This window comes from Carica papaya, chromosome 7 (assembly GCF_054855325.1).
Source record: "Carica papaya isolate Zhongbai chromosome 7, ASM5485532v1, whole genome shotgun sequence".
Lineage (NCBI taxonomy): Eukaryota > Viridiplantae > Streptophyta > Magnoliopsida > Brassicales > Caricaceae > Carica > Carica papaya.
Genome location: NC_142315.1, coordinates 22477656 through 22504763, shown reverse-complemented (window position 1 = coordinate 22504763; position 27108 = coordinate 22477656). Strand labels below are relative to the sequence as shown.

The 27108-nt window shown below is 33.4% G+C and overlaps 2 protein-coding genes across 8 annotated transcripts; one reads left to right on the top strand and one right to left on the bottom strand.

The window, feature by feature from the left end:
* Positions 1-197: 197 nt before the first annotated feature.
* LOC110818558 (2-oxoglutarate (2OG) and Fe(II)-dependent oxygenase superfamily protein) lies at positions 198-20033 on the bottom strand. 5 transcript variants are annotated; one of them, XM_088206900.1, is made up of 15 exons: positions 19587-20033; positions 14381-14458; positions 13357-13406; positions 13193-13246; positions 12646-12698; positions 12364-12436; positions 12103-12164; positions 11039-11107; positions 8602-8707; positions 8097-8167; positions 7025-7125; positions 6074-6169; positions 1904-1971; positions 1712-1789; positions 198-591 (listed from the first exon to the last, which is right to left on the bottom strand). In XM_088206900.1, exons 1-15 carry the CDS (start codon positions 19656-19658, stop codon positions 588-590), a joined length of 1035 nt encoding a protein of 344 aa, XP_088063026.1. In that variant the 5' UTR covers positions 19659-20033; the 3' UTR covers positions 198-587. The 5 variants fall into 5 exon arrangements, with proteins under 5 accessions (XP_088063026.1, XP_088063029.1, XP_021903168.2 ...); XM_088206903.1 differs by lacking the exon at positions 1712-1789 and adding an exon at positions 1630-1675 and having other exon boundaries at positions 14383-14476; positions 19587-20032; XM_022047476.2 differs by lacking the exon at positions 1712-1789 and adding an exon at positions 1630-1675 and having other exon boundaries at positions 19587-20032.
* An 820-nt stretch (positions 20034-20853) lies between these two features.
* LOC110818640 (nudix hydrolase 20, chloroplastic-like) lies at positions 20854-25162 on the top strand. Of its 3 annotated transcripts, XM_022047584.2 has the most exons (9): positions 20856-21262; positions 21539-21603; positions 21814-22003; positions 22212-22292; positions 22984-23109; positions 23369-23448; positions 23673-23788; positions 24224-24344; positions 24832-25162. In XM_022047584.2, the coding sequence occupies exons 1-9, from the start codon at positions 20963-20965 to the stop codon at positions 24899-24901; spliced, it is 1149 nt and encodes a 382-aa protein (XP_021903276.1). In that variant the 5' UTR covers positions 20856-20962; the 3' UTR covers positions 24902-25162. The 3 variants fall into 3 exon arrangements, with proteins under 3 accessions (XP_021903277.1, XP_088064192.1, XP_021903276.1); XM_022047585.2 differs by lacking the exon at positions 23673-23788 and having other exon boundaries at positions 20854-21262; XM_088208066.1 differs by lacking the exon at positions 22984-23109 and having other exon boundaries at positions 20855-21262.
* Positions 25163-27108: the final 1946 nt, after the last annotated feature.

The window sequence follows — 27108 nt, the reverse complement described above, 5'->3', positions numbered from 1 at the left end:
TATTTAATGAAATAGAAATAAATTAATAATTTTTCAAGTGAGATTAAAACAACGTATTTCAAATTCCATCTAAAACTAATAAAATGTAAAACACATTTTTCAGTCACCCTTGAAATTCTTTATTAACTCAATATTTTCTAATAAACTTTCATCCAACAAAAGTAAATTATACATGAATTTTTTTTTTAAAAAAATAATGCATCCAAAAAATTTCTATTTTATTCCAAACTTAGCCATAAAGCACTGACAACAAAAACTAATAAATTTTAAAAGGAAAAGAGCTTCTAGACTTGTGCACATGTTTATAACACAATGTGCTTATAGAACTATTTAAAGGTATCAGCTCCACATCTTTGAAAAAGCACACGGACATTTCCACATCATGCAAAGGAATGTTCTTTACGGCACATCTCTGCAGCCTTATTTAAACTAACTTAAATTACATTGAAAATGCAACATACTCTTTTCATTGTTTTCTTACCGCAATGAGTATGATGATGCTTATGATTTTTATGTTTTCTTGTGATAATATTTGTCAAGTAGCTTCTCAGAGTACTCTCCGAATGTCAGAACACCATTAGACAGTATCATCTGAAGAGCAACAGAAAACAGACAAATCAAATTTCAATTAGCCGACGACCATAGCATGCATACATGCTGAATTAGCTACCAAAGCCTAAAGCAAGAATAAGAGGGCATGACAAGGCAAAAAGAGTGACATATAACTGTAGTATGAAAAGTGAATGCTGAGGGTGAATTCTTAACACTTTCCTTCTCTGAACTATGTTAGATAAGGGTGTCTATAATTTGATCAATTTGAAGTGGAAAACAGAGTGCCTTGAAACAAAAAAATAATTACGCCAAACCAAACAAAATCTGTATCACTCTTGCTCCCAAATTGAGAACAAAAGTGAATGCTGGTTCCATTCAAAGGATTTCCTTGTTTACAAAAAATGCCTATTCATAATCTCTATTTCCTTCTCTTTTATAGCAATGTTTTCTCCAATCTCATAATCAATGTAACAGAAAATATAACTAATCTCCAACTAACTTCCACTAATTAAACAAACCAACTAATTATTTCTAACAAATCCTAACCAATATTAAATTCAGATCCCGCCATGATCTTATTTCCATGTTCTAGCAAAATTTTACCATTTCTCTTCCTTCTTGACCAAAAAAATCCAATCAATAACAAGCCAAGCAGTGACCTCTAATTACCGATTCACTTTGCACACCATTACCAACTCATTAATCCCCCAGAACCTTTTAGACTATAAATTTCCCAAGTAACTTATTGTCAATCAATGTTTATGTACAGAATAAATCATGACCTTGTAAAATATTTTATGAAATTCAATGCATTTTTCGTAATGCTTTTATAGTTTTGTCGCATTTTGGTAGTCTTTTTTGTGTATATCGAGGTTTATTTTTATGGGTCACTTCTGTTTTCAGTAAAGGCAATTTATTTCCAAATTACATTAATTTAATTTGAGATAGTGTATTATTTCACTTCTACTTTTGATGCCTTTATGTTCAGAATAACTCTAATCATAAAAGCTAAGATTTACAAATGAATGCCATTAGAGTTTCTTCTTTGAGAACCAGTGTAACGCTTCAGACACATACCTCTTTATGAATATGCACATCATTTGGAAAATTAAGCTTCTCATTCCTACGAAAAAAAAGAAGGGCCTTAGTTAGCAATGACCTTTTTGGTTGGCTTTTTTCTTTTGGTGGGGGGAGACATTTAAGCAGGATCCCCACTGAGCAGATATTTATCAACATCCTCAAAAAACAGAAAGATATTTGTCAACATGGCTCCAGTAGCAATATTGATATTTTCTACCATCAGAAAAATTATCCAGGGACAAAATGATCAATGAGAAAAGTTTACAAGTACCAGTCAGGTTGCATAAAGAGTGCAAAAGTCGATCGCTCAATACCACGAGCTCCTTCTCCTTTCGGTGCCTAACAAAAATCAGTGAATCAACATAGATGATATCTTGTACTATTAGAGTAGCAATAGAAGAAAAGAAGAGCAAAAAGAAAAATAAAGGCAATTACATCCAATGGGAATGAATGGCTTAGATTAAATAAGCAGCCATGTTGTCCCCATTTTCCTAGAGGGGTGCTGTAACTAAATTGCACTCTTCAAGACAATTTTGATATCTCAACTCCAAATCAAAAACATAACCAAATCCTCATTTGAAATTGACCAGGAATGTAGTTGGAAAAGAAATCCTTAATGCCACCCGACCAAAACCTCAAAGGGAATTTTGTCAATGGACGTAGAAGGTATTAGCAAAACCAAATGCCAAACAGCAGCCATCTGACATACAAAGACTAAAAGCCCCTTCAATTCCACAAATCACTTGTTGGAAACCTATCCTTATGAAATTATTCTAGCTTACATTTCTGCTAACAAAGTAGCCCAGAATTAGCCATAAAAAGAGCTTTTAGTTCATGATACCACCCCCTTATCATATAAGAGCATTTGGCATCATTACTTATTTATTTATGTGCTACATATTTTATTATCTACATACCGGGATCAGAATCATCAAAATAGAAAAATGAATTATGTACTCGAGACATGATTAATGCATTAAACATCAAAGGACTTGAATTCATGGTGCTCTTATTATGATAAAGATATACAATATTTACTGGAAATATTCAAAGTTATTAGAAGAGTGTAATAACCAGGCCCAAGGGAGAGGAGAAAATCCAGGCCCAGGCCAGAAGAGAAAAAAAAAAGAAGCCCTAGAAGAAAGAGGGACAGGGCTGGGGAAGCAAAGGAGAGAGGAAGATTCGGCTGACAGCAGCAGCAGCAGAAGAAGAAGAAGAAGAAGAAGAAGAAGAAGAAGAAGGAGAAGGAGAAGGAGAACGAGGGAAGTGTGGTGCGCGGCGTTCCAGATCCACTAGAGATCCGTGCAAAGCCGAAAATCAGGGGACCGGAGAGAGAAGACCGAAACCTGACCGCCGGAGAAGATGACCGGAGTGCAGCGGATAGTCGCGTGATTTTGCGAATCCTGGCGCTTTTCAACACAATTTCACCATATCCATCCCGGATCCGAATGCGTGAGCGGTTCTGTGGAGACTTCCGGTTAGTTTGCGGTGGTGAGTGGGGACGGTGGCGCATGGTGGTGTGTGTTAGGCGCGTGTGGTAGTGCACAATAACCCCGGCGATCGGAATCACATGTCCAAGGTTAAAATCGATCTGCTTTTGTGCTATATTTAATTTCAAAAGTGCTCGTCGTTTAACGTACGTATTTTTTGTTGTAAACGAGGAAACAATCGAGTGGTAGGCAAGATTTAGAGGAGACCGTAAACCCAAATCAATAAGAATTTTAACACTTTTTTCGACCAGACTATAAGTAAGGGATTGAGTTAGTCTCATTTTAAAGGATCTCATATTTTATAAAATTTTACTTTATTTAAAATGAATTATATACAGACTTTACAAATTGTTTAAAATGTCTAATATGTTTCCCATAAACTCATCATGTTTATGAATGTTATCTTGTGTGCATGTTGAATGGATGAATATTGCTAAATTGTATGTATGCCTGATATACTTATATAAGCATTGTATAGATAATTTAACGTTTATAATATAAAATGAGAACATGTATGCACTTAAACTATGCATATATAGATCACAGCGGAAATAATACGGTGTGTGGTTTGGATATATGATCACATACAAAATATTGTATAGGCGTTGATTATTAGTATTTATAGTGTTTGCTTAATATGTTGAACGTGTGCTTGATATATATATATATATGTATGTATGTTGTTGCGTATACATGGATATAGGTGATGAATTGTATGAATATATGTATGAACTATATGAAAGGTCTGTGTGCAAACAGAGTATTTAAATAAATTTTTATGGCAATGCATATGTATGGGAGTCGGTAGGTAAATGTGATGATTATTTTTTGATGATTATGTACGATGAACTCTATTGTGGATATGACAAATATTTAAGGGCGCTCACCTAGGTTGAGTGGTGAGAACGACCGATATTTTATGGCGCCATATAGGTTGAGTTATGGAACCGACTGATATTTATAATAGAGTAATCAAATAAATGTACATGACAATACGCATGTATGTGAGTTGAGAGTTAAATGTGATGATTATTTTTTGATAATTATTTACGGTGGACCCTACTATAGGTACAACAAATATTTACGACGCTTATCTAGCTTGAGGGGTGAGAACGGCTGATGTTTATGGCGCCAATATAAGTTGAGATATGGGGATGATCAATATTTATGGCGCTCATCTAGGTTGAAGGGTGAGGACGGTCAATGTTTATGGCGCCTATATAGGTTGAGAGGTGAGGACGACTGATATTTATGGCGCTCACCTAGGTTGAGAGGTGAGGACGGCCGATGTTTTGTTATGAAATATTTTGAGTATCCACATGTAAAAAGAATCCTTATATGATACTGGTAAAAAGAAGCATCACGTAATGAAATTATTAAGTAAAACGAAAGAAAGTGATAAGTGAATATTATCTTTCGAAAAGATTAGAAGAATCTATGATAAATTGAATATGACTGTGATGTGATATTAATATGTGATATATGTATGTAGTAATCACTGAGTGGTACTACTGTTAAATTAGTAGTTATGTGAATGTGATTTTAAAATATTTGTGATGTTAAGAAACCATATATGCATGAGAAGTCATTGGGATATGTGAAGATAAAGTTAGTAGTTTATCAGACTATAAAATACTGTGCGATATGTGAAATTATTGTTATGTTTGGGTCTTCATTTTAAATAAATCTGAATCTGTTTTATAAATTTGGTGTGATAAGTGTATACATGTTTTTATTATGAGCATTGCCTATTTTCTTACTGAGCACGTGAAACTCACCTCAAGTTACACCTCCTCCAGTATAGTTATGATCAGGAGCACATTCAAGGTCGGAAGAAAACTCTGGATGAACCTTTAGCGATTTTGGGAGTATTGTTTTATAAAATAGATTTAATTATATTATAACAATGCAATGTAAAGAGTTTTTGTTAGTTTCATGATCTGTAACTCCGTACAGGAAATATATGATTGAATTTTAAAATTTAAAATATTGTCATGCAGATTTATCAGATTATATGCATAGATTAGCACTCATTTCTTTATAGAGAAAACGAGTCGTTACAAAGAGTATATTTCCCACTTAAGAGTTTGATGTGGAAACTAGAAAACTCAAATAAGTTTCTTCCTCTCTTTTGCTAGATAATGGCTAGCCTTTATTAGGTTAGGTTAGTACCAATACTAGTTGCATCTAAAAAGAATCCAGATTGAAGTACCTTATATAGAAGCCTTTTTCCTTTTTACGTTTTTAATGGCTTCAATTAAGACAATATTTTTATTTTTATTTCTTGTAAAGTATTCTTGTGAGGTGCAGCGTGACCTAGCAAAAGGTTAGCCATTATCTGCACTTGTCAATAAATTCTACAGATGGAACCGGTAAATGATTTAGCAGGAGGGAAGGTTAGGCATATTTGACTCAGCTAGCAGTATTTTCATTCTTATTTCTTGTTTATTTCCATTTGGCCAGCTGGAACTAGAATTCTGTTAGTCTGTTATGTATTCCTTGTCTGATATTGTACCACTCACCAGAAGCTAGTGGAAGAAACGGAGGATGTAATGGGGTGGTAGTAACGCATATCGGAAAATTCATCAAAAAATATTATCTAACGATAAATCACTAAATTATCATTGAATATCCTTCTCCTCATTCTCTCATCTTCCTTCTCAGTCCGCTTTTTTCTTATCTTCCTCTTCTTCTCTCAATCGAAACCCTAAATTCCTACTTCTGATCTCAGTCAAACAGACAACACACTACAGTCAACGTGTACGTCTAAGGCTCCTGATAGAAACATAAGAGAAAAATGACTGAAATGACCAAAATTGAATAATTTTAGGACCAGATTACAGGTGAACACTATCTGAATCGAGAATTACAGTTAAACACACCGCTTATGATGATGAAAAACTGGGCACAAAATTTTTGAAACAAAGACAAGATAGAAGGAAGAAGGTTACCTGGACACAATGAGGTGTTGCACACAGATAACCTCTTGACAGTATTTCAGTGGTCTCGCCAATTTGATATGCTATTTCATCATGTCCAAAGACAACCTAATGCATAGAGGCAAATACAGATGTTACCATGAGAAGCACTATAATATCCTCATTAATCCTATCAAACACAAAAGAAGTTATGTCCTTCAAGTGATTTATAAACTGTGTGCAGTGCAAATTGAATCCTTAGTTGTGACATCCAATTTATTTGAGCAGTCAGTCAACAGATCTGGAAAAGAGGAAGATGTTTAACCGAATGAACTCATTGTGTAAAGTCAACATTCAAATGAATGGTATGCACTTCAATACCACACACGGGACTGAACACTAATTTCCCACATCCTGTGTGTTCCATGCTGAAGCACTATTTTCTACACAATCTCACTATGCAGATCTTGTCTGTTCTAATCATGTATGGTTTCCATGTTCAAGAGACCTAATCATACAAGTGCTTCCATGGTCTACAAGTAGAACTTCCCACAAGAACTTTTATTCTATTTTTCTACTCTTCCAAGGAAAAATCTGGAAACTCATCCTCAAAGATCACTAAATAGATAAAATCATTTCAGTTCCAAATCATAGCTTCATATCCTGTCAAGCTTTACAAGTATATATATTCTTTCTAGATTTGTGTTTTCGAGAGCTATCAATATGTTAAGAATGAGATCTCAGCATTTGTTCAAAATCAATCTATCCCAAGAAACAAGCCCGATTCTCAAAGAATAACATATATCATGAAAGTCAAAAGGATAACAAATATAAAGGAAAGCTACCACTAACATAATACAATATGTCAAGGAAACATTACCAACAATTTTTTTTTAAATATATATTTTTTTTAAATAACCAACATTAATTATGTCATTTCTTGCATTTATGCATTCCTCAAATATCAAGACCAAGAAGATGTACTTTAACTATTTGATTGGCACGTGTTCTTATGTACAAGCCGGCAGCACTGTCAGGGCAAGGTATTTCCGCTGAGTCCCTTGTAAACATAGCACAGGTCAGGCCTGCATATTAAATGAATCAGAGTAAGCCATAAAATATAGCTATATCTTAGGAAAAAGAAACTTCTTATTATCTATATGATTATCCAAACAATCAAATGTGTCTTGGCATAGAGAACAAGATGCAAATATTTGATAGGAAATCACACACTAAATATAAAGGGCATAATAATGTACAGTACTCTTCAAACCACGTTAAGGAAATTATGCAAAAAGTGGAAAGAACTTGCTAGAAAAATTTCAAACATAAATAAAAAGATTGCCAGCCTGCTTATGCAATAGAAACAAATATATTTTAACATCATATCAGAAGCTACTAAATGAAATAACTTTCATTAGATGTCACTTGGAATAACAGCTGGCCGAAAAAGTAAACAAGTTGAATAGATAGACTGTTCCAAAAGTCAACCGCCGAGAGAGAATAACATCAGAACTATATAGAACGCTGGCAAAGCACTAGAAAGTATAAGATATCAATTACTTCCACTAGACTTAGGAAAGACAGAAAACTTGTGGCAGTAATTTTGTGAACTGAATACTTAGGTTAGTTCTTGAAATTCTTATTTTGATTGCAAAAACATGGAAATCATTTAATATAGATGGCAAAAGAAATGATAATATGCATCAATCTAGATCAATACAATCTTAGAATTACTTTCAACCAGCCATTGGTATATCTAGAATTTGTAGCAAATTTCTGCACTCAGGAGGCCAGGAGCACAGGAAATAGATGCTGCAGTTTGAACATTTAGATTCTGATTCACCAAATTTGCTAAATATATTATAAACAAACTCCAGTATGTCACCAAAGCAAAAGCTTCTTTTCTTTCAAATTTCATAAACATGCATGGTTTTTAATTAAATTATGAAAAATGGGCAAAGACGGTAAGCAGAAAAAAAATCTGGGAAGAAGAATTGCTCTCCCATATTTCTCTGAGATTACCATAAGCAGAATGAGAAAATGGACCAATCACCTGTCAGTGAACCATGGTCTGTGTGCCATCCACACCAAGATGAAATGGAACCACTAACCTGGTTATGATCACTGCAAGAAAAAATCATCCTCTATTTTTTCAATAATCACCTCCAAGAGCAAAATAGCAAAAATAACTTGAAGTGTCTACAACAAACACGTCCTTTTGCCTAAAAGAAACTGTCAATTTAAGAGTGATTAAGATTCCAGTTGGAACCAGTCACCACTACCACTATCTGCCTTGGGATTTAAAAGCCAAACATTTTATCTATCAATTCCGGTCACAGGGACAATGGTTAGTAATCAGTGCTTGAAAGCCAGAAACTCTACCTATCATTGCTGTCCAGAGGCACAATGATTACCTTCAACCATTCCACTCCATGTCATATTTCAAAATAGGCACACAGCTTATCAATAAATTGCGAAAGAAGAAAATAGAACTGAATACTGCAAAGAGTAAAGCTACTTAGGCAGAAAGGCTAGGATAAGAATGCGAATTTTACTACCTGCATTCCACTGGAAAATAGTAAAGCAGACGGCCTTTATGACACCGAGAGTGTAGCAATATCTTTTCAAGGCCTTCACTTTCCGGCATTTTCATCCCTTTAGACACTGCTCAAGTGTACATGAAAAATTCAAGGGTCAAAAAACAACTGTACAAATCAGAAGAACATTGTTATATAGCTAAAGAACACATGGAAATTTATTACAAAACGGAGGACCAAAAGCAAAAGGGAAACAGTAATACAGTATTTGTTCAACATTTACTAAGGGGCACATGTACGATGCTTTAGGCTAAGCAACCAAGTGCAGTTGTGGACTTTCAAGACCCAATTGCATGACTATCAGTCATATCAACATAAAAAATCCACTTTTCAGTTGAAGAGGTGAAGGAAAAAAAAAATCCACTTTTCAGTTGAAGAGGTGAAGGAAAAAAAAAATCCACTTTTCAGTTGTAAGGTTGGGCATAGTGCATGACACAATAGTCACTGAGAACTCCCATTAAACTTGCATCAAACCAATTGGGAAAACTGCTCCAACTTTCACTTAACTTCTTTGGTGTTTCTTTTGGAAGAACGAAAACATGTTATTCACAAGGCACAGCTGCACAGGGTTACTAGGAAGGAATATATTAGCAGTTAGAAGATCTATAAGATCCCCCAAGTAATAAAAATCAGAAATAGATAGAGATTATGAAGCCAAAAATCCCTAGTCCTATGCAAAATGGATTTCACGCCTTCTAAAGTTCCCATGTTTCCTTCTTTCCAAGAAAAAGGATCAACAAAAAGAAAGAGCAGTAACAACCTTCTTATGGCTCTTTTTTAAAAATAAAAAAATAAAAAATGTAAATTATATTAAGAGGCATTAAAGGAATGTCAACGTGTCTACAGATTATATACATATTTACTAAGATGTCAACAAAGTCCCCCAATTCTTCCATAAAATATAGACAGTAACCCAAAATAAAAAATTTAAGGGTTTAAAACCATCTGTTCTTAATTCTATCAAAATCTCCCATATTATCGACCCCCTCAAAAACTCTTCATTCTTCTCCTTGTATATCACCCAGAAAATGCTGAGTGGTATGAGGTCCACAAATTTCCTCCGCTGACTGATACTGTTGCATGCCGCCCAGATTTCATTTTTGGCCGAACCCGCCATCACCCAATTGACACCCAATAAGGCATAAACTATTGACCATAGCTTGTGCACTACAAGACACCATAGAAGAACATGATTATAGATCTCCGCAACACTTTTACACAAGTAACAACCGTTCATCATAGCCATTCCCCTTCTCATCAGTTCATCAATGGTCAGGATGCAACCCCTTCCTGCCTCCCATAAAAGAATACAACGAAAGCAACCATGAGAGGCACCTTCCATATTTGTCTTAAAGAAAACTTGGTACCAGACTTTTCCTGCTTAGCCAGATGCTTGTATAAGGAACTGACTGAAAAGGGTCCTGTATTAGTAAGACTCCGCAAAAATTGATTGTTGCGGTCATCCAAAGAAGCGAGAGACAGAATACTCAAGAGATTCTCAAATTCATTGATCTCTGAATCATTAAGGTCTCTCAGCAAATTTACCTAACACTCTTTTTCCCCCTTTTTATTTGTTTGAATGAGTCACTGACCAAAAGTATCTTTCTGTTGTGCTAAATTGGCGAAAATCTGAGGGTACTGATCTATAAGAACTCCACCATCCAGCCATGGGTCTGGCCAAAAATTGATTCAGTCACCCTTGACAGTGCTTCATTTAACACAGGCCTGGAATCTGTCCCTACTTATACAAATTTTGTTCCACATCCCTTTTCGTGTGGTCTTAACAACATTTTGGTGTACCCCTCCTACAACCTTCTTGTGGCTCTGGTCAGACCAACTACATTCCAAGCCCACAACTTAGCTACTATGGATCCCCCGACCACCCAACTAAGATTCAGCAAGATTAAGATAAACTCCCACAGCTAGAAAGATTACAAACACAATTTCTTTTCCAAATCCTTAATAAAATCTCCACAAGGAAAGAAAAGAACATAAAAGCATTAGAGGCTTATTGCTCTTCTTTTGCTAAACTTTGATATCTTTGGTTGTAGACCCTCTATGTTATGTTCAAAGGTCACACCTTTGTTCTACTAAGGATCTAGGGAACATGATTTGCTACTTTGCTTAGCTTGTAAAGATTCTTACTTTTTCGTATGTGAGTGGCATCTCTTTGGTAATCTTTTTTTTGAAATAAAAGAAGATTAGCATTAAAAGGTACCAAGGGGGTACCACCAAAGAGATTGACTTGATTTTTTTTTTGGTGGTCTTAAATTAATCCAACACTATTTTTCACAACAAAAATTACATAAAAAACAATATTTTTTAGATAAATAAAAAACAAATATTCATTCATCAAGATATTATGCAAGAGCCATGATGTCATAAACAAAGTACCAACCATATTGATCACAGTGATATGCCACCAATAATCCAACATCAAAAATAAGCTTCCCCAGGGTTTTGAAAGCTGTAACATTAAAGTAATATTTTCAGATTTCTCATGAAAATAATATATGGATAAAAAATACTAACAGCTAAAATCAAGTCAATTTGAAACAAACACATTGGTAAGTCATTCATAGATCGTTTAAAGGTCCATAAAGCATTAAAACAAGGATACTGCAAAAAAACCAGAAGAACAATAAATATTCTTCAGACTAATGATAATTTTATTTCAACAGAAGCCCATAATTGAGTTTCTAAATACCAATATGAAAACTTGTAATTAAATTTTCTGTTTATTAAATTTTTATTCATAATACTTAATTTATAATATATAGATATATATATATATATAAATTAGAGAGAGTTTTAGTAAAAAACTAAATACAAATCGGTTCCATAAAAGGCAAAAATCTTCTAGTTATGGAAGCCAATTATGATTCTACTTTATAATGAGATTTCCCTAAAAATATCAATCTGTATAGAAATCAGACTTTTACAAGGAGTTGGATTCCTATATGTTGAGGAAACTTAATCCCTGAAACATGCACAATCACATTAAAGTAAAAGTAGAAAAAAAGAAAACAAGAATTTTACGTGGTTCGGCAGTGTACCTATATCCACGGACAAAACTAGTAAAAAAGAATTCCATTATGTAATATGAGAGTACATCACCAATAAATTACCAAACCTATTTTTAGAGAGATTAGCAGAGTTTTTCACAAATTAAAACTCTCTAAAATATACATCAAATATTCTCCATGATATATACAAAGAAAACTCATATAAATTATCCCTCAGAATATAGATAAATATTACTAAAATTCAACACACATCAACACTACACAATAAGGGTATACTATACCTTTCCCTTGATACACGTATACAGGCAGTAAAATGTAACTTTGACACAACAGATTTTCCTTGAAAGTGAATGCAAGAAGAATCTCCCAGGAAAGGGTTAATATGCTTAAGAGAAACTTGCAACCAAAAACAATCTTTCTTTATCAGTGAATCTACCTTCTTCAAATTCTGGCAGTGCACCTCCTGGCCATATATTTGATCCACAATATGATGGATACCTGTAAAAAAGGTCGAAAAAGAAAATATGCCAATTAGGAACAATAAAAAGAAAAGGTTAGATAACAAATAGATATCATTCTACATACAGAGATCAAATCAAACCAAACTGTCAACCAAATGAACTGGATAATACATATATTGGCTTCGACAATGAGCAATACCCACCAGCATTTAGATACTCCCTTCTTGGTAACTTACCTTTCGATTTCATAAGCTTCCGTTGTAGGCACATCTAATAATGGATTAGCATAAAAAGAGCCTTTCAACATGTCTGCACAGAAAAAACAGAATAAAAGTATAAATGCTCCACTTGAAGAAATGATGAACACATTCCAAGCTTGTGCACTTAAAATATATGACCAATGGCAATTATATATATCATGTTTTGTATTGCACACATGTTAAACACTCTCAAGCAAACACCTCAAAGGATTAAACTATGTTAACAATGAAAAAGATGACAAGAAAGTTATAGTTTACCAGGCTTCCCAGATTCGAGGTTCTCTTTCCCATGGCTCCATCCAAAGTTGTACCTATTATTGGACAATGATTAAAAAGCACAAAAATATAACACACCCTTGCATTTGAACTCAGCACACTATGAAGACCAAATACTGTACTTATCATGCAAAAAAATATTCAGAAATAATAATAGTTAATGGAACATATAAGTTAAGGTTGATATAAATGAGAATGAACAACTTAGAAATCACTTTGTTTAGACCAAGGTATTTACGCCAGATAGCATGTCCTTTTTCCCTTCTGAGAGAGGAACCAGCAGCCTACATTAATGATGACCCTGTTAACTACAAATCTAGAGGTGCCTAAAAAATGCCTTGAGAGAGATGAAACTCGTAAGTGCCTGGAAAAGAAATGGCTTATCTGAAACTATCTTACATGAAACAGGCGGCAATTTGTTGATTCATCTTCTAAGTCATCATTTCACAAGTAAAACTGAGAGTGAAGGGATAAAAAAAAATATACTCGTAATAAATAGGTTGGGCAAGAAAGACGATGTGGTAGTTACCTGCTATGAGGATCTTCCAGTTGTCTCTTCACCTCTTCTGGCAAGCTGGCTAGCCTGCAACAAGCAATTATATTGTGAACATTAGAATTTACAGTAACCTTTTGCTCTGTTTTTGTTTCTTTATATCAAAAGCAGAAAGAATGAACAGATGCTAAAACTTATACCTAGGTGCAAGTTGCAGAAGATTTTGACGCAACAAAGAAAATCCTGGAACCTGTATTGATAAGAAGTTAAACTTAAACAAGCAGCTCTGAACTTATCATAAACTAGGAAGTAAAAAATTCTAAATTTAAGAGAAATATTTGATAGGGAAAAATAAGATACAGAGAACACTGGTTTGTGGATAAAGAACAATAATGACTGCATAAAAGAAACATAAACTTCAGTAAATACCATTAATCCTGCTCAAATTTGTGGATTACAGAAACAAAAGTGATTTTCATTATTTTCCTCTTCGTAACTAGCTATACAATTATCTGAATAATTTTCCATTAAAAACATAAGATGCTTGCAATTAACAAGTGTTAAACGCACAACCAATTGTATTGACTATAAAAAGAGGTAACCAATCACGCATTATATAAGTGTCTCCAACAGGCTTGATGAAATTCAACATGCTGCCAAATGTGCTTCTTCATGACAATTTGTAACCATCAGATTTTATGATTCTCCAAAAGTGAAGCCTATGCAACCAGGTCCCTCTTTCCAGTATATGTGGTAGACAGCATGGGTAAAGTGTTCAAAAAAACATGAACATCTTGGGGTTTCAAGTCTTCTACATTTTTATCTTCTACTTTCAAGATCACAGATACCGACTTGTTAAAAAGGGGCCAATCAACATATTTCACATTAAATGGAAAATCTCTCATCATCAGATTCAAGAATAGCAGGTCAACTAATATAAACCAGTACATCATAATTGGAAGGTTCAGAGGCTGTCTTGAACATATTTGACGTACTACCACTATATATAACACAGAATAGCAAGAAAATGCTAAGTACAAAATCCTGATATAGAAATAAATATTATTTAACAGGGGAGAAAAACCAGACCTGTGAGCACCATAGCCCACATTAGAAAATAATCATAAGAAGGTCAAGAAATGGATATAAAGGAAAAATAGAGCATGAATAGGAAACTATTGCCTGAAAAAAAATTGTTACTCCTGACAAAAAAATGTTACTTACACCTGTAATTGATAGAATTCCCAGACCATTGGGTCCGAAGCCATCTTCAATCTTTATGGACAGGTCAGTGCTCTTGTCCTATTTCAATCAGTATCACTGAGTTAAGAAAATGTTTATCTTCATTATTATCTCAGTAATCAGATATATCACCAAGGCTAATGATAAGGGTGCACTAATTAACAACTAATTTTAATTAACTAATTGACAAAAGAAGAAAAGATAACAACCAATTAATTTACACCTTTAATACTCTCCCTCAAGATGGAGCAAATATATTTTTTACCGTCGTTTTGGATAGCAGAGGAAGTCTATCATGAGAAGATAAGGCTTAAGTGAAGATATCTGTAAGTTGGTGGTGAGACCAGATAGAAAGAAGTTTGATGTGCATTGTGGGAATCTGATTTCGAACAAGGTAAAAAACAATTTCGATGTGTTTAGTGCGTTCGTGAGATGCTGGATTAGAAGCTATATATATGGTTGCTTGACTATCAAAAAAAAATAATGCAGGATGTGAAACATCAACAAGAAAATCGTGAAGCAATTATTTAATCTTGAGAACTGTCAAAGCTAAGGCACAATACTCAACTTCTGAAGAAGATCTACAAACTGTAGCCTGCATTTTGGCTCTCTAGGAGATCATAAAATCTCCAAGAAATATACAATACCCAGAGATATACTTTCTGGAGCAGGCACAAGACCCCTAATCAGCATCACAAAATGCATTTAATTGCAATGAACTTGATGAAGAAAAGAAAATGCCTTGTCCAAGTGTTGCTTTTAGGTAGCGAAGCAATTTGTGTGCTGCTTGCAGATGAGGAAGGTGTGGCTGGAGACAAATTGGCTTGAAGCAATCTGTATGCTACTTGCAGAGGAGGAAATGGTGGGACACAAATTGTTTAAGTTTTTGTATTGCAAAAGAAATGCCAGGCCTGGAGACTACTAGATATAGAAGTATGCCAATAAGTTTACAATAAGAAGGAACATCAGATAATACTTCACCCTCACGAAGATTCAATTGAGATTTAGGATCCATAAGACTAAATGGTGGTTTAGAGGAAAAAAATCCAATATCTTCCAATAATTGTAAAGAATAGAGTCTTTGAGATAAAAGTGCACTGATGGAAGATCTGGTAATCTCTAAACCTAAAAAATATTTCAAAACCCTTAAATCTTTTAACTTGAACTATGCATGCGCAAATTGTTTGATGGAATTAATGACATCAATAGAGGGACCAACAATTATTTTTTGTCATCAATATAAACCAGTAAAGCAATGAATAAGGAGCCGGTACCTTTGGTGAACAAGGAGCAACCGAGATTAGATTGATCAAATCCAAATTGAAGCAATACATCAGTAAATTTTGAATATCATTACCTTGATGCATGTTTAAGCCCATAAATCAACTAATGAAACTTGCAAACATGTGAACTAGAAACTAAATAGTCCCTCTTGCTATGATAGCCGAGGGGAAGTTTCATGTTAACCTCCTCATGTAAGTGTCTATACAAAAAAAGCATATTATTAATGTTTAGTTTGGCTAAATGCCAATGTTGGGTTATTGCCAATGCTAGTACTAATTTGACAATTACTAACTCAGCAATCAGAAAAAATGTCTTGTTGAAATCAACTCTCTCTTGTTGTGTAGTGTTGTGCAACGAGACAAGCTTTGTAATGCTCTATAGAGCCATCAGATTTGTACTTGATCTTGTACACCCATCTGCATCCAATGGCATGCTTTCCAAGCGTTAGTTGAACAATAAACTAAGTATAATTCTATCCTATAGCCTCCAGTTCAGCTACCATAGCTTCTCTCCAATGTTGATGCTTGAGAGTTTCATGATAAAAAATGGTTTCATAGGAGAAGAGAGAGCCATCACAAACGTTTCACAAGATGGAGGCAGTTTTCTATCAAACAGGGATCTGGCTCATGGATGTGCAACTATTGAGGATGAAGTAATATGTAAAGGATTATTGCAGTAAAAGTCTTTGATATATAATGGAGGTTTAGTTGTTATTGACGATCTCCGAGGAATAGCATTGTGATGTAAAGAATGAGATTGTTGCTGTTGAGGATGATCAAACATTGTTTGAGAAAAATTGATGAGTATATGATATATTAGATTCTGGGAAAACTAAAGATAATGACAAAACAATATTTAGGAATAAATCCAAAACTTCAACTTCTGAATTAAAATTATGAAAGAGAAATTGACTTTCATGAAACATAACATTCCAAGAAAGAAATATTTACCAATTCTGCAGATCAAACAACTTGTATCTCTTGACTCCTACCAAATAACCAAGAAACACAACAAGTGTGGCTCGAGGATCAAATTTACATCTATAGCAGTTAATGTAGAGGCAAAAGCAAGACATCCAAATACTTGGAAAAACGAGTAATCAAAACTTTTCTTGTAAAATAATTCATAAGGAGATTTATTGTGAAGCGAGAAGATATTCTATTGATTAGAAATGTTAGAAGTTATACACTTACTCCAAAAATGCAGAGGTATTTTGGACTAAAAGCAGAGAGCTCTAGCAAAATTCAATAAATGTTGATGTTTCCTCTCTATTATAGAATTCTGTTATAGAGATTGCACACAGGAAAATTGATGCAAGACCTCATTTTCATCAAGAAAATTAGTAATGAGTAATTCTCGTGCATTATCCGATCTCAAAGTTTTGATATGACTATTAAGTTGTTTTGTAACCATTTTAAAGAAAAGTGGAATTGCAGCAGTAGCATCAGACTTATTCTTGAGAAAAGTAAAACGTGTGCAATCATCAACAATTATAATAAAGTACTTATATCCATTATATGATGAAACAGAAAATGGTCTCCATATGTCATAGTGTATAAGATCAAATGACTTTTGTGGCATTCAAATGGTAAATGTTTTTGTTTGGCTAGAGGACAAACATGACAAATATCTTTACCCATACACTTAGAATTGAGGAATTGTAATTTGAATTCCAACAATTCAAGTATAGGAAAAGATAAATATTCTTACCTCTTGTGTCATGTTTGAATAGTGACTTTATTACCAAAGATAGGATCCAGTGCATCTGGTGAGTGCCTTTCATATTGTGAAACATGGAGGTTATTCCACTTATTAGCCCTGCCAATCATCTTTTTGTTGCAGGGCTCCTAGATCATTTAATGATCAGAAGAAAAATTAACGGTGAGATCTAAATCACTTGTAATTGCTCCACCAAATATTAAATTGACTTTAGACAATGGTACATAAAGTACTTCTTTGAAGATCAATATGAATTTATTTTGACATCTCCATACAAATTTACTGGAAGAATTGTATTATTTGGTAATATAATCATAAAATCCTGAACAGGTTTGAAAGAACTAAATCTAGTTACACCAAAACAAATATGTTTTGATGCTCCAAAGTCAATATCCAATCTCTTCTCAAAACAGCATCTAAACATAAGGAAGCAGATAAACAGATACCTGTACGGTGTGAAGTAGAAGGATTGTCTTGAAACTCGTAAAACTTTAACAGAATTCATCATATGACTGGATAGAAACGTTATCAATTGCTGAGACTGAAAAGTATTGAGGTTCTGAACAAATTTATCAGCTCCAGCTTGATTTGATTTATCTGTAACTTGTGTCGTAACCTGGTTGACAGTAGTTGAATTCTTTTATTTCTATCTATAGCCAGAGGATAACCATGAGCTTTATAACAGCATTCGACTGTATGGCCATGAATATTACAATTAATGCAGAAAGACCTGTCTCTTCTCAAATTCTTATTCCATTCTTATTCCCACCAGGCCTTTTAAAGTTTTCACTTTTAGTCATGAAAGTCACTCCTGCAAATGGTTCAACTAACTTCAAAGTAGAGCTAGAGTTAATAGCTCGTTGTCGTTCCTGCCGGGAAACTAGGGAAAAGACTTCATTAATGAAAGGAAGAGGGTCCACAAGCAGGATTTGTCCTCTTATCTTAGAGAAATTATCATTCAATCCCATGAGAAAAGATGAAGCATACACCCGTTAAAAATAACTATCGAGTCCACCAATACCTCCATACATACATTTCCCACAATATACCCTTATAGAGTTTTGATTACATATGTGGTTGATAAGATCTTGTCTGAGTTGAAAAATTCTTGGGCTGTTGCTTTATTGGAATCAGTCACAAAGATATTAAATTTCGGACGTAGACTCATAAAATATAAACCTGCCCAAATTTCTTTTGATATTGAGTTTCAAATCTAAGAATTACCATATTGTGAATCCATGAATTGAGAAGACTTTGATCATAATCATCAGACATTGCAATATATCCATCAATGAACCTTAACTTATTTTTCACCAAAAGTGCGGTCATCCTTACTCTACTCCAAAAGGCATAGTTATCACCGGTGAGTTGCTGAGACACTAGCATTAGGCTAGAACTATCTGAATGAAGTAAAAAGAAAGCACTGGTTGGATCAAAGTTTATTTTCCTCGAAGCTAAGAGAGAAGATTTCCATTTCTTTGAAGAAAGAAGATTCAAGAAACAAGAATCATAGTTCTTTAACCTGAATTCTTTAACCAGATTATTGAGAAAGGACATCAGAGGAAGTGATTGAGTGGAAGATTATTGGGTGGAAGATTATTGGGTAGAGAAAGAGAACAAGTGGAGAATATCGGGAAGGGAAATCATAAAAGAAGACAAAAGAGAACTAGTGGAAAATTATCGAGGAGTGAGCAAAAAAGAAAAAAATCTTGCTTGCTACCATATTTCCGAGTTAAAGAAAATGTTTATCTTCGTTATTATCTCACTAATCAAATACATAGGTATTTATAGATACATCACCAAAACTAATGATAAGAGTAAACTAATTAACAACTAATTAATAACTAATTTACGAAAAATGAAAAGATAAAAACTAATTAACTTACACATTTAATAATCAGCTCAAACCAGAAACAACAGTTAAAAGACATGCCTCATACATATGTATATATATATATATGAACATGCGCATACTAAACGGGTTAACGTTCAAAATCACAGAACACAATCAAACAAACATGAACCACCAAAGAGAACGCAAAAGCTCAATAGAAAGAAAAGAAATCAAAGGCAGATACACCAACTTCCTATGCTATTTTTCGTTCTCCTTTACGTGAACAAGTAATTTCCCCTCTCTTTCACTCAGTTTTCTCAGGAACCAAACAGACAGGAGCATGAAACCAACCTTAAGTTCCGAGTACGATATGGCGACTGTCCTGACAGCAGGAACAGCAGATTCTGACGAGCAAGACATCATCTGAACGCACGTACTCCGGCGAGAAAAGCTCTAAGTTCGACCGAAAGGGAGATGAAAAACACAGGAATCCGATAGGAGGAAAGAGATATATAATGTGCTGTTGTTGAAGAGGGAGGGGCAGCTCAAAATGGAGGCGATTAATCAGCATGAATTGGCATATTTGAAATCCCTCTTCAGTACATATATTCCTCGGGTATAAATGCTCTTGAAGAACGCAATAAAAGCATTGATTCCATCGGATGAATGATTTGATTTGCTTTGTGCAATTTCAAGCGACAAATCGTTTGAAGGGTTGAGACTCATATTACTACCTTGGAGTTGGAGCTTAGACTGTTCCAAATGACGTCTGACCCGAGGAAACTGGGTTTTTTTTTTGGCCTTTTTCAGGAAACATTTCTTTTAAAAAGTAAATATCTTAGCTGGAAAATTAATTTCTAAAATTTATTTTAATTGAAAACTATACAATTTAAATATCAAAATTATGTCTTCTGAAAAACACTGTGCTGTAGGCGACGCCTTAGTTATAACAAAGACGGACGATATTACTGTTTCAATAATTGATAGTTTTATATCTATTATTAATTATGTAAATTTTATTATTTTAAAATTAAATAAAATAATTTCAAATTAATGTTCATATTGAATAAAATAGATAAATTAATTATATAAAAATAAACAGTTTTAAAACATTTTAACTTGTTACAATAATTTTAAAAAACTATGTATTATTTAAATAATAATAATTTATTTTTTAGTATTTAATTTTTTTATACAAAATTAAAAACAAATGACATCAGTTACTTAAATGAACATGATTTTTTTGTTGAAATAGTATATACAATTGTGCTAATTTATATATTATCAGTAATATATAAAATAAAATATTTATATTTTTAAATATTTATATTTATCAATTTTTTTAGTCAAAAATCTAATATTTCAAGTATATTATTATCAATTACGTTACCTAGTTTATAAAAATGTGACATAGAAAATATTGAATACAATAAATATTTAAAATTAATTAAATACAATAAGTATCAAAATTAATTAAATAAAATAAAAATTTGAATTTTTCATTTTAAATACAAAATAAAATAAAAATTAAATTCAATAATAATTTTCAAAATAAATAGTATTTAGTTTAATGTTTATGCTATTTGCAAAATTAAATATTAAAGAAAGAGTTATAAGCCTCTTAAAAAGTTGGAAAGACAACACAAATGACGCCGTTGATCGACGTAAACGACTCCGCAGCAGATTAGCCTCCCTCCTTGTCTTTCTCCTTCAGGCAGAATCTTGCGATGTTCTGTAACCTTCAGAATATCTCACTGATCCACTGCTCACTTTCATGTCTCCGCATCTCCAAAGTCTCTCATAAGTTTCCAAAGAGATTATCAACCGCATTTTCGTTTCCGTCTTCTCATTTTTCTTCGACGAGGTTATGCAATCCCCGTGCAATATCAGCTGCAGCTATTACTACAAGCAGCAGCAGCTTCACTTGGGACGATGTCATTGCAGTCTCTCGACCCGAATATGCGCCACATGATTATTCTAATCTCAAAGGCTTCTTTGACAAGATCAAATTCTGCAATCGCGGAGCAGTAAGCCTCTTCTTGTACCGCCATTAATTGGCCGAGAAAGTGCAAGAAACAAGGAAACTTCTCGGCTCTATTGTCTTATTGGTTTAATATTTTCGTATTTTCTCCTAATGGCTGTCTCCGGCTGCTGCGGAGATTGCCGAAAATTAGAAGAACATCCTAAATTGTTTCGCTTTCTTGTTGTTGGGAAGTTTTCTCTCATTTTTTTGGCACTTCTATTAGCTACCAAGAGCAGCGGCAATTCATTCCTCGTGATTGAGAATCTCGTGTTAATTTCAGGAACTACAACCGGAGTTCATTCGGTTCGTCGTTGACGGCCAAACTGTTGGTTATATCCATAAAAGGTAATTGCATTGTTACAGTCAATTGTTAATGAATGATAGAAATACTAGGTGCTTCATGGAATTACTTATCAATTTGCTTATCTGAAGTTCCTAGTTGCCATCCTGCTGTGCTTGTGGTTTATGAATTCACTTCCAATTTTCTTCTTTCATATACGAATATATTGCTTTGTGATTTTGCATCAAATGCGATTCATATTCAAATATGTGCAGTTTTGCTGACCACTTAAGGGGGTTTCGTAATGTGTTTACCTTTCCTCAAGATAATTCTTACGGAAACCAGTTTGGTTGTTATGTAACTTTGCATACAATGTTGAAGACACCCGAGGAAAAGACCAGAGCAGTGGGAGAGGTGATCAAATGCTTAAGTGAGAAAGAACTGATTCCAGGTATACGGAATGAGGTACTAATTGACAATAAAAATGAGGCATTGATTCTCATTCTTGCTTTTGATTTTGATTGCAGTTTTCAGAATGTTAGAGCCCCTTATTAATTCTTAAGAAAGTTCATTCTAATTCCAGTTTGTTTTATTTGTGAGAGAAGTTCTTTGGTTTGTAAAGTAAGAACTATAATTTATTCTTGAGTGACTGGATTCCTTTGGTTTAAATCAGCTGTACCCTGTGAGCTCATCATTTGGTGCATCGGTCTTCTTTTCATTAGAACGAGCAGCTGCTCCTTATTTTGGAATTAAGGTAAGTCTTACACCCTAAAGATTTTGTTTACTTTGTAGTAAGCATATAAACATATGATAGAAAAAGTAACCCTCTGTGAGTTATGAAGCAGTTGTGCAAGATGATTTCCTAAAGTCAATTACATGTATTAATGTGCATCTTTTTAATCAAATATACAAACTTCTTAAGTAATTTTTAACATCAACTAAGTTCTTTTTTATTTCAGTTGATGTCCATCTTTCATTAGGAGGGAAGGGTTCTTACCCAATTGCAAGAAGGGGTCAGTCCAGTTGATTGTTCATGAAATCCTATATGCAATACTCCTATCATTGTTAGCCTGTTCATAGTTCTCGGAATAATGCTTTGTTGATATGAGAACTTTTTTCTTTTATTGGATAAAATTGCTGAATTTCTTTAAATTCTCCAAGCTATGGCAACCATCAGATCTTTTGCTACATAATTAACACTTGAGAACTTAGAATATTGTTCCATTTTGCAGTATTTTTCTAAATGGTTATCAGTCTTGTTCTAAAATTCTTGAATTGTCATATGATTAGTAGAAAGAAAACTGAATGATTATAAGTTCAGTTCTTAGCGATTAAGCAGTTTTGTTCCCCTCCTGAAGCTTGAAGATTTAAGTGGCTATTCTATGACAGTACTTCTGATTCAGATGTCTTTGTTTCCTCTTTCACAATGGTTTTTCTGAGATTAGGCTTATGGAGTTCACATGAATGGTTATGTTGAAAAAGATGGCCAGAAATTTTTATGGATAGGAAAGAGAAGTCAAGTGAAGCCTACATATCCAGGAATGCTCGATCATCTTGTTGCAGGAGGACTGGTTTGTAACAAGTTGTTGTTTATTGTGTATGACTTATGGAACTAAATATTGAATATTACATTTAAAAAAAAAAGGAAAGAAAACGAAAAAATTTTATTTAAATTCTGTGCAATAACTGCATAAACATAAAAATTCAGAGGATCCATTGGTTAAGATAAATTAATGATTAAGGGAAAAAAAAAAGGATTATTTGACCACTGTATTACAAGTCTGTCTTATAATTTGGGGTATCTGTGTGTAATTTTGATAATAATGGCAGCCTCATGGAATGGCTTGTGGGGAGAATCTTATAAAGGAATGCGAAGAGGAAGCAGGGATTCCGAGATCCATAGCTGTTGAGTAAGCTTTTCACCTCAGCCGTTGGATCATTAAATTTTTTTTGTTTATCTAAGCGGCAAGTTTTCAATTTGCTTGAATGTTCTTCAAAGTTGCACTCTGTTATCATCAGCTTCTAATATAATTATCCTGTCCCTCCCTTCTTCCCCCTGACACTCTTGTCTGTGGGAGTATTTACTTTTTGTATCTGTGATGGTATTGATACATTGAGATTGTTTCCCTGGCAGAGCCATATCAGTTGGTGCTGTTTCCTATCTGGACATTAATGGGCCAAGATACAAGCGAGATGTTTTATTTTGTTATGATTTAAAACTCCCTGCAAGTTTTGTTCCTAAAAATCAAGGTTAGCTGGCACAGTAAAGCACAAATTTCTTTTTGCTGTAAGAAAAAGCTACAAATGCTGGTTTCCCTGAACTGCCAATTAATCGGAGAAGTTTATGTTGGCACCATTCATTTATCCCCATACCTTTTACGTAGTTAAAGAATCTTCTATGATAAAAAGTAAGTGGAATTATCAAACAGTAAGTATCAAAAACCAGTGTCTTTGTCAAAAAACAGTATGGAGTCAATTTATCAATTTGCTTTGCTCAAAACATGGAAAGAAAAGTTTACTTATGAAAATTAAGTTAAAATTATTTAAGGACATATTATTTTAGAGTTGATTATATTATGCATGAGTGATATTGTGCCACTAGAGGTTCAAATGCATGGAATTGCATTATCATCACAACCAGTCACTTCATTAAAATGCCTTACTGATGTTTAAAATATTTGACAGACGGAGAAGTGGAGAGCTTCAGGTTGGTACCTGTTATGCATGTTGCAAATGTAATAAAGAGGACAGAGTTTTTCAAACCAAATTGCTCCCTTGTCATTATTGATTTCTTGTTTCGCCATGGGTATGAGCGATCCACTTCTGTTTCCTTTTTATCTTCTTTCAGTATTTGCAGGAATTGAAAGGATAAATTTCTTTATGAACACAAACATTATCTTCATCAAACTTGTGAACTCTTATGCATAGTATACTTTTCTTCATCTTTCACCTGCAACTACATGCTTTCTTTAATCACTCCAAGAAACCTTTGCTGTCTTGCCCATAACCAACTACCTTACTGCACTACTTCTGATTTCTCTGATGGCTTTCGTTTGTTTTCATAAATTATGACTCGTTCAAGACTGAATTTGGTCTAATGTGAGCAAATATAAGATGACTTTATATGCACTCTCAGAATATATGACAAGTATGTGCCTCATTTACTACCTAATTCTCCCTGTTTTTGCTTGTTAGATTCAGGTTTGCTCCTCGTTCACTGCTAAAGAAGCCTTTGACAATAGATATGATGATTGATTGCCCAAAAATATGATATTCTTTGTTGGTAATTGCAGGTTCATCGATCCTGAATGTTTTGGTTACTTGGATCTATTACAAAAATTGAAGAATGGAGATTGCTCTTAGGCACCGGATTTTCAGAATTTGGGAAGCTCTCCTTCTGGGGTTAGAAATTCACTAGTTATGGGCACATGTAATGGAACAAATTACCTTCACTTGGTTGAGGCCAAGTTTCTTGTGCAGGATTTAGTGGCTGCACTCTATCAGCTTTTGATTCTGTCATTACTTGTAACGGCAACCTCAAAAGTGTGAGAAAACTTTTTGCTTACTTTCCTTTCCAAGTGGCCTAGCCACTTTCTCATTTATATTTTATTAGGTTGAGTTTGATTTGAGTTCTACTTATAGGGAATATCCATTGAAATATTACATATAAATTTGAACAAAAAATAATGTTTTAATTCTATATTTATTTTAATTTATTTTATAATTTATTTCTCAGACATGTGATAATACAAATCCATGGTTGTAGATATATCCATTATGTTGTTTGTTCAAATAAAAACTGGAATAAAATAATTATTAGTTTTATTCTCTCTTAAAATTTATTTATTTTTAATCCAAATGGTAAGGAAAAAGGAAAGTGAGACCACTTCAAACGTCTAATGGTTAATGTTTTATTTTGCCCTTAATGATCTAATTTATCATTTTACTAATAAGAAATATTTTGACCAGTTTTTTTATAGAAATCCAAACCAAATTTATTATTTTATAAATCAAATCAAACAAAATATTTTTTTTAAAAATGTTGTTAGTTTCTAACTTTTTTTTTTTTTTTTTTAAAAAAAGAATCACATTTCATTTCCTTTATAAAATTCAGCGTGAATTCGGGATCTCACTCTCAAACTCAAACAGGCCGAAAGCAAGAAAACCACAAAACCTCGACTAATTCAGGGTTTCCCTTTGGATTTGGCAGAGCTTAATGATCCCAGCGAAAGTTTCTTCGCTAACAACTTCAAATAGGTATCTGGATTTTGAGTTTGTTTTGAATATATGGGAGAAAATGGATTTGCAGCTGAGATTGATTGGTGTAGTAATGGAGAAAGATTGGATTTTTTTTTATGGGCTCATTTAGTTTTATTAAAGAAGCCCATCAATTAATTTTTTCGAAAAGGGTAAATCACATGTAATGTATAATCATAAAGAAATTTATTATTATTTTAAAAATAAATTAACCTTTGTATAACAAATATTTGGTAATTCAGCCCGGCCTAAATATGTATTACGTGACAATTATATGACTGAAAAATAATTAAAAAAATCAGGTAAACAAGTGATTTTAATCAAGAAAATCCACTAAAATAAAGTTGGAATTGGGATAGTATCCAAGATAATAAAAGATTATAATAGTTAAGAAAAAGTAAATGTTTAGGAAGAATAAAGAGTCTTTACGAGAAACTATTACATACATATTTTCACTTTTACAGCCGTAATGTAAATAGATTAAATTACAAATACACAGGAACAGAAAATTAAAAGAAAGTCATGTAAAACTAATATAAATAGTTAATTTCTCCTTGGTTCTTTTACAGAAAGTGTAAAACATAAATTTTGTAATGCCAAGCAAATAAAAGAAATACGTGCTCAATAAAACACATAGTTAATGCACTAAAATATCTCACTATTTGGCTTTTGAACTTTATCTTATTTGTTAGACCAATCCTATTACTACATTCAACTCTCTTCTCTATATAATGAAGTGTTAAACAATATGCATAACTATTCTTTCCTAGACTATATTTATAATTTATTTAGCATTAATGTCGTTATCTAAATTCTATGACAACATTCCATTCTCATCTCTATGGTTCGTGGCGGTAAATAAAATTTTACTAGAAGCTTAATCTGAAACATAAGACCAGGTACTGGCAAGCCTCTGACACCTATCAACTTTTTTCGTAACCGGTGAAATAATAAATGTCCTATAAATAAGAGCTACTTCAATGAGTCTAAAATATAAACATACTTTGTAATAGCTTAAATCATATAATACCTTTATTTAGAATTGATAACTCAGCATTCCAATCCTATCTCATCTCGTCTCAAGAAAAGGTTTGAAAAAAAAAAAAGATACAAACAACATGTTTTATTAGCCTCTCCGAAGCTCTATACCTTCACAACCACATTCAACTCCTAAAATTCCTAGTAGTTGAATTCAAGAAATTCACCATGCGGCTATAGTTCAACTGATGAAGCAAAAAACTAAATTTCGACTAGAATGGTTTCTGAAACTATAATCGCTTAAAAATTTATTTATGAAAAACTTCACGTGAACA

Bases quoted from the DNA above. Each gene is read 5' to 3' on its own strand.
- LOC110818558 (XM_022047476.2), bottom strand. From the start codon at position 19,658: ATGATGTCTTGCTCGTCAGAATCTGCTGTTCCTGCTGTCAGGACAGTC. The intron at 1,676-1,903 runs GTACTTGTAAAC...TTTTTTTCGTAG, and splicing joins CTCTTTATGCAACCTGACTG to GAATGAGAAGCTTAATTTTC. The intron at 592-1,629 runs GTATGTGTCTGA...GTTGCTCTTCAG, and splicing joins ATGTGCATATTCATAAAGAG to ATGATACTGTCTAATGGTGT.
- LOC110818640 (XM_022047584.2), top strand. From the start codon at position 20,963: ATGTTCTGTAACCTTCAGAATATCTCACTGATCCACTGCTCACTTTCA. The intron at 22,004-22,211 runs GTACTAATTGAC...GGTTTAAATCAG, and splicing joins TTCCAGGTATACGGAATGAG to CTGTACCCTGTGAGCTCATC. The intron at 23,789-24,223 runs GTTAGCTGGCAC...AATATTTGACAG, and splicing joins TTTTGTTCCTAAAAATCAAG to ACGGAGAAGTGGAGAGCTTC.